The sequence below is a fragment of the Leptonotus elevatus genome, chromosome 2 (genome assembly GCF_054856555.1).
Source record: "Leptonotus elevatus isolate MCC_2025b chromosome 2, RoL_Lele_1.0, whole genome shotgun sequence".
Classification (NCBI taxonomy): Eukaryota; Metazoa; Chordata; class Actinopteri; order Syngnathiformes; family Syngnathidae; genus Leptonotus; species Leptonotus elevatus.
Genome location: NC_141240.1, coordinates 5,716,330 through 5,725,965, shown reverse-complemented (window position 1 = coordinate 5,725,965; position 9,636 = coordinate 5,716,330). Strand labels below are relative to the sequence as shown.

Sequence of the window (9,636 nt, the reverse complement as noted above, 5' to 3'; positions counted from 1 at the left end):
AGAGAGAGAGAGAGAGAGAGAGAGAGAGAGAGAGAGAGAAAGAGGAGTAAAAGAAAGAAAAAACAATTACTGTAGTTTTGGTTTATTTAAATAAATTGATATTTTACAAAAAAATAAGTTAATTTTAATAGAGGGAGAGACTTTATCTGACACTTTTGGACAGAAGACAAACAGGTTATATACAATTTGAACATACACTTGCCAATTTACATTAAGATTTAAAGATATAATTTATGCCAAAGTAACATAGAAGAAACATACAGTGGTTTTAGTATCATCTTAAAGTTTGCTCTTGAATTTATTTTTAGTGTTACTTCTCCAGGTCCAGTCTGTTTTTTTGCCTCACAAAAAAAAAAATACAAACATTTTATTATTAATGAAATCATTATAATCAGTATTTGTTTCAGTTTTTCATGTTTTCAAGAAAAAAGAAAAAAAAAGGAAAGAAAAGATGAGAAAAGAAAAGAGACTTCGGCCAGGTGGAAGGTGACGAAATGTGATTGGCTCAGCGACTGTCCTCACGCGAGTGATTTCCTGAAGCGCCTCACCGCTGTGATTTCTTCCGGGTTTGAGACTTGTTTGTTTTGATTAGGTGTACCGGCCAAACATGACAGAACGTGTGCCGCTGTGACCGCGTTTGTGATTTGCAAGTGGCGCTGAGGTGTCAGGACGATGTTTGGCTTAGATTTTCACACCTGAACGGCCAGGTAAAAGCGGGGACGCGACTCGGAGGTTGATCCTGCCCCGACTCAAGACACCTGTTGCTTGACTTTGGACGCGCAAGGAACAGGCCGGCCATACAGCGGACTTTTTTCCACCCCCTTATCTGACATTTCGAGTACATTTGTTTCGCAATTATGAAGGTCACGGTGACTTTTGGAGACACAGCGGTGGTGGTTCCGTGCAAACCCGAATGGACTGTACGGGATTTAACCGACCAATCCACGCGAAGATACCGTCGGATCTTGGATCAGGTAAATACTCCTCAATTTGAAAGCACGCACACATTTTCACTTGTTTTACATTGTGAGACACAAATAGTGTACTGAAATTGTAGTGAATATATATTCAATCTTGTCCTTCTTTCCATTTGAACCAAGTATGATTGATTACGTCATGTGACATAGTAACTCGACCCAAACGCTTAAAAACTGGAAGTTTCCTGTTGAACGGGAGATTGCCTAGTGTGAAAGAAAACCGCCATCATTTTTTAAAATGACATTCATATTGATAGTACTTTATTGTAGAACAGTGAAGAAAAAACGCCACTTCCTGATTTACTATAGCTTATATGTAGAAATAAGTAAAACTGTATGGGGAGAGATTTGTCTCAAAAATATTCACACAAATAAATTTGTGATTTTCACGTGTTTTTCAGATCCACAAACATTTTCGCGATTTTCATGTGTTTTTCAGATTCACAAACATATTCGTCATTTTCATATGTGTTTTTCAGATCCACAAATTAGCCGCGATTTTCACAAGTCTTTTTTAATTTTATGTGTTGATTTTCCATGACTTTTGCTTGCGAGTTGTTGAAAGTGAGTTTGTGGATCGTTGCGCACGTGCATTTATTTTTGAGACAAACATCACGCTGTTTCAGGATCTTCACACACACAAGCGCTCAGATATTCACATGTGCCCAAGGCCTGTTTCTCTGCTGTCCACGGGGAGGCAGTGTTACTGTCTCCACTGATTGGGAACGAGCCGTTTCTGTTTCTCGTTTAAAATTGGACATTGAAAAACAGAAATCGAGTCTTTATCTGACCTTCTAATATGTGTTTATGTTGCACAAGTTGGGAAACAAAATGCGACCTTAGTTTGTTTCCCTTGAGCTTGTCTTGCTTTCACTCGAAAGACATTCTTCTTCTGCTGTCAATTTTTCTTCTTCTACGCCACTTAAGCAGCAGCGGCCAAAGAAGAAGAGTGTCTTCATCCAGCTCCTGTCTGTCCCATGTTGCAGTCGAGAGCTGCAGATTTGAAAGGGGTGTGTCACTATGTGTTGGTGACAGAATAGCAGAGACAGGATTTTATAAAATCAAAATTTTTCGTCTATGTTCGTGAACTAAAATGTCCATAGATTTTAGTTCAGTTTTTATTAAGTGAGTTACATTTTCGTCTCGTCTTTATTAGTCGACGAAAATGCAGACGGATCTAGTCGCTATTATTGTTTAGGGGAGTTTTAGTCTAGTCTAGTTTAGTTTTCGTCCGGTGAAAAATGGGTGGTGTTGATTTTTTTGAAAATTCTGTTTTCATTGGCAAAATTAATTAATTAATCGTCTGCTGATCTGTTTTTCTCCTCACTGTGGATGCGAGAAGCTCTGCCTGTCTACACGGACAATAGGTTCCTCTTAAAAGCTCTGGTATCTCAGTCGGCAGGTGGAAGTTGACTGTTTAATGCGCCTCTATGTGGCCGCAGTCTGGGATGTGCGCGGCAGACAGAAGGCTTTGTCCTCTGAGTGATGGGGGATTAGGATTGGTGACAGGTTGCGCTCTTATCATCTGGCTGCTCCGCTTCATCCTGCCTGTGCGGCCTTTCCTTTGGCAAGTGGCAGGGTGACAAACACACCAAGTCTCACTCACGCACACGCACACATTCGGCTTCACTGACAGCCCACTGGCCCCTATTGATTCAGAAGAAGTCTAAATGTGAGCCTGTGATTAGATTACACCCGGGGCCCCGATCCCTCTTGAACGGGCATGTTAATTAGCCGCTTTGGACGCTGACTCAACAGCCTGTAGCCTCCTCCTAATAGCGGCAGATGATCATGAAGACAGTGCAGCGCTGCCAACAACATCCACTTAGCAGCCACATAAACTCCACATCCTTAGGACAGCGTCAGAAAGCTGGTTTTAATCACTGAAGCTGGGCTTGTTTATGGTGATGCTAGGAGGCACATAGACCTTGTTAATGAGATGTTTACTTCAGCGGGAGCTTAGCTGCGAGTCTTTCAAAGTTTTCACTTCCTCCCAAACTGTGACAAAGCCTCAAAGTCAATACTGCACATTTGTTGTCACCATGGTGGTCATTGAGTCCTTTTTGCAATACCACAATTGTGGGTGTGATGATTGTGTTGAGTTTGACTCTTTCTGGCTGCCGCTGACTTCTGCCACTCGGCTGCTGTCCTGAACACAGACATTCAGTCGCATTCAGATACCTTCAAGGTACAGTCAGAATTTCCAGAAATAAGAAATGTAGCTTTGATGTGGAGTACAAGCGTGTAAAAACTGAATATTAAGCCAATATGGAACATCTGATCAACTTTTACCCGCTTGCATAACGGCAGCGTTTGTGAGGCATTGCCAACGTTTACTTGCTTTGTCAATCATGACAATGTGTGTTAGCTCATTGCAGTGGAAGTTTTCTAATTGTGTTTGGCAGCCTTACTTTACTTTCTTTAGCGATAGTCGTACTTGGTGGTAATGGTGGAGTCGCAAAGTCACATAATCCTCCATATGGTCCGTGGTGGAACAGAAGTGCTTTTCATGGCGTGCGTTTTCCGGCACACGTTAGGATGTTATTTTGGTCTTGTCAACCCCAAATAATTTCCAGGCTAGGAACGTGGACTTAAGTCTTGCTAAGTTGCTATTATAAAAATAAAAAATAAACTTTACTCAATAATTTCAATTCACAATAAAAAATCAGGTACATCAAATAAGTCGCCAAGACGAGACTTCGATTCCATGTTCTCACTTCTAAACACTTCTGTCCCGTCTTCCTTACGGCTGGCGCTGCCAAGTCTCGTGACTGAATACTGCCCTCTGATTTGCAGAATGAAGACGTATCACTTCCTCCAACTTTGCAGCCAATCAATTGAGCCGTTTTTCCCCTCCCACTCAGAGATAGTATTAAAACTCGATAATGTCAAATTGGACATCGTGAAAGCCAAGTTGACGATAATATCGATGACGATGATTATTGCCCACCCATACCACAGTACAGACACAGAGGGGAATTAACAAGGAATTGACAATGAGGAATTTAAGCAAATCTTTCTTTTAAACTCGTCTATAGATTATCTTCCTCTGAAGTGTCATGCAGTGGTAACTTTTCATCATGATTAGCTGGGAGTAGGATGCTGTTGGCCTCTCCAAGGTTACCCATATATATGGCAAGCCCTTTGAGCATTTATTCCATATCGTTGATATCAGACAGTAGTGTTTCTCAACTAGTGCAGTCTTCGTCAGAACTAGTTGGACATTCAGCCATACTAGTTCTGTGCTTTGTGGTACTACTTGTACAAAAACACTGACATGTCACCCATTTTCTGCAACTTGTGCCACTTTAATCTAACTAGTGCTGACACAAGTCTAACTCGTGACACATACAAGCATGCATGTAGTGCCAAACTCGCAGCTAGTCTGCTTTTTTATGCACTAGTTGCCCACTGGACCAAACAAGTAATGTTCAAAGTCTTACTAGTTAACTAGTAACGCACAAAAGCTCTAACCTGTTTACTAGTAGACCGTGAATTATTCTAACATGTTAACTAGTTACCTCTGATTTCCTGCACTAGCTTACTAGTGAAAGCTGAAATACCTACTAGTGAATGACAAAACACTAACATGTTAACTAGTAAAAGCCTCTTGAAGTCTACATGTTGAACTAGTGACACTCAAACGTTTTTACAAATTAACTAGTGGATGACCAACATTTCCACTAGTTACACTAGTGAGAAATTTTGACTGAACTAGTTCAACTAGTGAGGTCCAAAATATTCACTAGTAGAACTAGTGGATGCCAACATGCTCACTAGTCAACTAGTTTTACGGTCTTTTGAGTTTGCTAGTTAGCTATGATGCCCAAATGTTCACTAGTAGAACAAGTGTATACCAAATTGCTCACTAGTGGCACGAGTTACGCTAAATGCTAATCAGTAGGCCGGACAGTGCCATACGTGGGTAACTCCTATTGGCTCTCTGATCAGAGCTCAACCCAGGAAAAATGTAACCCTGTAAAGCCTGAATTTGAGCTTCCACAGTTGTTTACTGCCCCTTGTATATATTCAAAATCAATACAGTGCAGTCACTTTCCACTTAATATGCTATACAAAGTAAAAAGGAATCCAGTGCAACAGTTTTGAAAAAAAATCTCCCTTCTTGAGGATTTGAATTTTCAGTTGTCAAATCTGTTCAAACTGCTGGTGGTAGGAAATGTATCATGATTGGCTGTCCAAAGTCGTGCAGATCTTGTCTGGTGCATCCTGGGAGTAAGAACACGTCTGGACGAGTAAATGTCCAAAGTGCTTGCCTGGTTTGTATATTTATTCCTTAAAGTGTCCACTAGATGGCAGTTTGAGCTTGATATCAAGCATGTCAACATGCACACAAGGACGTCAACATGCACACGGAGCTTGATATCCATGATATCAAGCTCAGCGTGCCCTCTAGTAGGCTAGTGGACACATTACATTGAGCGTACATGTTAACAAGTAAGCTTACATTGAGCGTACATGTTGACAAGTAAGCTTACATTGAGCGTACATGTTAACAAGTAAGCTTACATTGAGCTTCATGTTAACATGTAAGCTTACATTGAGTCTACATGTTAACATGTAAGATTACATTGAGTCTACATGTTAACATGTAAGCTTACATTGAGATTACATGTTAACAAGTAAGCTTACATTGAGATTACATGTTAACAAGTAAGCTTACATTGAGCGTACAGGTTAACAAGTAAGCTTACATTGACTGTACAGGTTAACAAGTAAGCTAACATTGACCGTACAGGTTAACAAGTAAGCTAACATTGACCGTACAGGTTAACAAGTAAGCTTACATTGAGCGTACAGGTTAACAAGTAAGCTTACATTGAGCGTACAGGTTAAAATGTAAGCTTACATTGAGCGTACATGTTAACATGTCAGCTTACATTGAGCGTACATGTTAACAAGTAAGCCCAAAAATTACTGTAACATCACTAGTTCGTGTCTCTTCTGACACCACTATAGTGTCCATTTTTGAGCCCACTGGTCACTCTCTGTCTAAGCACTGTATATTGCACTGTATCTATACAGTGCAAAAGTACTTATCCAGTTATTTAAAAATAAAACAAACTGAAAACAGCCACAATGCTTATTGAGTTTAATGGTAGGGGCGAGATTAATTAAGCATGTGTTTTTTTTTTTGTAAATGCAGTTCATTTTCTTTAGAGTTATTGCGGTCCAGGCACTTAAGGGTTAAAGCTTCAAGACATCTAATTTGAATATCGACCAATCAAAGTTCTTGTCCCGCCTACTTCATTTGCCTGCAGTCCACTAGTGAACGTGTTGGCGTTTGAGTCGCATTAGAGACGTCATGGTCTATTATTGCATTTTGCATGTTGACGTTTAAGGGCTGAATGTCCACCGATATAAACAGTTCAGTTTTTTCCCGTTTTACTAGCTGACTAGTGAGGTACAAAATGTAATCTAGTGAACTAGTAAATGCAAATATACCCACTTGTGGCACTAGTTGGGCTCGTTTTGACCTCACTTGTTAATTAGTGAATCACTTGGTTTCTCTCTTGCAAGCTAGTTACATCCAGGCTGAGTCACTAGTTAACTAGTGACACTAATGTTTATTTAACTAGTCAACTCGTGGAAGGCATTTTCTTTCACAAGTCAGACCAAGAAATGAACTTGTACAAGATTTGACAGAACACGTTAGACATTTTTCCTACATGTTGGGCGTGTCTTTTAACTCGTTGACCCTTATGTAGCACTGGTAAGCAACTGTGCACAACTAGTATAACAAATATCTAACATGTAGTGAATTTTTTGCACTAGTTGATGTTTCTAGTATGATAGGCGTCATTTACATCATACTAGTTTAACAAAAATGCTTATTAGTTGACGTGCGCACAACTTGTGAACTTGCAAAGTGTAACTGGCAAACATTTCAACTAGTGAAATTTAATTATTTTCACTGGTTAACTAGTTGTGTGCACATGCCAACTAGTGAGCAATTGTGTGAAACTTGCACAGTCAAAGTCTGTACAAGTTCAGTCTTGAGGCCGACACGTGAGACAAAATACCTTCTACTAGTAAACTAGTGATAAGCAAATTTGTGTCACTAGTTTACTAGTTACTCACTCTGTACGCAGATAGTTTACTTGTAGGAAAACACGTGTTTCACTAGTTAACAAGTGGCATCATAAAGAGCCCAACTTGTGTAACTAGTGGATATCTCTGCATTTACTAGTGAACATTTTCAGCGTCACTAGTTCGCTTGTAAGGTCCAAATAGATGCAAGTAGTTGTGTAGTCTGGGTTTCTGCATTCACTAGTTAACATGTAACCGTAATAGGCATCCACTTGTTAACAAGCTCAAATTCCTCAGGCCAACTTGTAAACTAGTGTAAAAAATGCAATTTAAGGGGGTGGGATAATGACAAAATCTGAATTTTGATTGGAGTATTTTAACTAAAGAGCTAATAGGAATCCTGGATGCACGTCTGCCCCACCTCCTCATTAATTTGTGTTGTTGTAACTAGTTCACTAGTGAGCATGTTGGCATCCACTAGTTCTACTAGTGAACGTTTTGGACCTCACTAGTTGAACTAGTTCAGTCAAAATGTCTCACTAGTGTAACTAGTGGATATTTAGGGCATCACTAGTTAACTAGTAAACCATTTGCCACTAGTTCAACATGTCGACTTTAAGAGCCGTTCACTAGTTAACTTATCAGTGTTTTGTCTTTCACTGGTTAACTAGTGGGTGTTTCAGCTCTCACAACCTAACTAGTTCAAGTATATCATAGGACACATGTCCCTTGTGAGAAGAATTCACGTTTGACTAATTAACACGTTGCTGAAAATGAGTTGTCAGAGTTTCTGTGCAACTAGTATGACAAAGTGCATAGCCAGTGTGGCTAATTGTCCAACTAGTGCTGACAAAGAATGAACTAGTGAGAAACACTACTGTCTGATATCAAGGATATGGAATAAATGCTCAAAGGGCTTGCCATACATATAAGACTGTCGCTAATTAGCAGACGGGTAAACTTGTGCTTTCTTGGTGGAAAAATCATGGCTTGCAATACTTGACCTTTTTGTGACATCACTCCATGTGAGCTACTCATTGTTTTAAATTGCGTTTATTCAGTCCCAAGTACACGCCTGAAACAAATTGGCGGCAGAAGAATGTCACCCATCAGGTTTGACCGGATTGTCCTGTGATGTGCACATGCTTTGCCCTGATGTTGTTGCAGCAGAATATGCTGGTTATGACATATTACTATAGTGGGTGGGGGGGGGGGGTCATCCCGATTAGCACAATTTGATGATGTCCACTAGACCTCAATAAAAAACAAAAAGTCTCAATTTCAAAGATAAAAATGCTCAATCTTTAAGCAATTTTTGTGTCATTCAAAATGGAACATTCTTTGCTAACACAAAATTTCAGTCTAGGATCTCATTAGATTGTGAATTGTAGCTTGTTCAGTGTCTCAGAGTGTGTATGTTTTGAGCTCTGTCTGCATTATGACAATGAAACCAGCCTGGAATTTGACCGCTGGCACTCCGCCCACATAACTGAAAAGTGTTTTTTTCATTTTTCTTTAAAAAAATAAAAACATTTCAGTACAGTTTTTGCTCTTAAACAGTTGACCTCAAACTTTTTACACTAAGCACCATCTGAAAAAAAATACCACCATAATGATCAACATTAAAAATACAATAGCGAAGGAGGTATGCCGAGCTTTGTCTTTCTCGACAGACTACACCTGATCATCGCGTGTTGTTTTGCCAAGAGCACCGCGTCCACACTAGTTGTTGGGGAGGCGGGACAAAAAAAAAAGACGGTATCTACCCTACTCTACTCTACTTTGCTCTGCTCTGCTCTACTTGGCTCTACACCAAAAAGCAGTGCGTCTCCACTGCAACGGCCACCACCCGGGAGCCCCTCCTCACCTTGCTAGTGATGTCATGCTAAAGCGACCACAGCTAGCGTGCACTGCACACACAGGCAAAAACAATGGAGAGCGCAAACAATGGTTTGTGCCTGTTTATTTCAGCTTGAAGACATCGAATGAATATTTCAGCAACCAGAAGACTGCATTCAATAATGTTAAAAAGGTTTGCACCTCCTAAAAAGTCCAAGCATTAATCTGTTTGGAAGCCATTGTTGTCCGCTCTTCATCGTTAATGGCAGTCGTTTTCCCGGGGTAGTGGTTTGCGCAGCTGCACATTGATGATGACATGTCTCGAACCAATCATTGGCCTCCAAAATAATTACGTCACGTTTTGGAACTGGGCTACTTTTTTTAGAAACGCAAAGGAGCAAGTACTAGAAAAAGCGAGAGGAGAGTAGAGCTGGGTAGATTTGTTGGTGGAGACTTTTGAGTGTATGAAGCACGCGGGACAATTGCGTCCGTGCCACTCTGCATAAACATGAGCGCATCGCTCGCGCTCTCTGCTCAATAGTGCATGTTTGAAATATGATTTTCGTACAATTAGTACTGTACACATTTAAATGTGTTGGGATAACATGGCCTATTTTGTCAATTCATTTGGCATGCTCCGTTTGTCTGCGACACGTTTGTCGGGCCAAAACAGGGCTATCTTCTTGTAGTTTGACCAGGGTCCAGGACATTAGTATACTTTTCATTTACCCAAGGTATTTTATTTCCTGCTCTACATATCAAAGCCAGTTTT

General features: G+C 40.3%; 1 protein-coding gene across 2 annotated transcripts in view; it reads left to right on the top strand.

Annotated features, from left to right (window-relative positions):
- The first annotated feature begins 545 nt into the window (after nucleotides 1-545).
- pard3ba (par-3 family cell polarity regulator beta a) overlaps nucleotides 546-9,636 on the top strand; it is a 146,780-nt gene continuing 137,689 nt past the window's right edge. For both annotated transcript variants that reach the window (XM_086069033.1, XM_086069032.1), the window contains exon 1: nucleotides 546-974. In XM_086069033.1, the coding sequence (XP_085925159.1) occupies nucleotides 858-974 (117 nt within the window). In that variant the 5' untranslated portion in view covers nucleotides 546-857. The remainder of the gene's footprint in view (nucleotides 975-9,636) is intronic.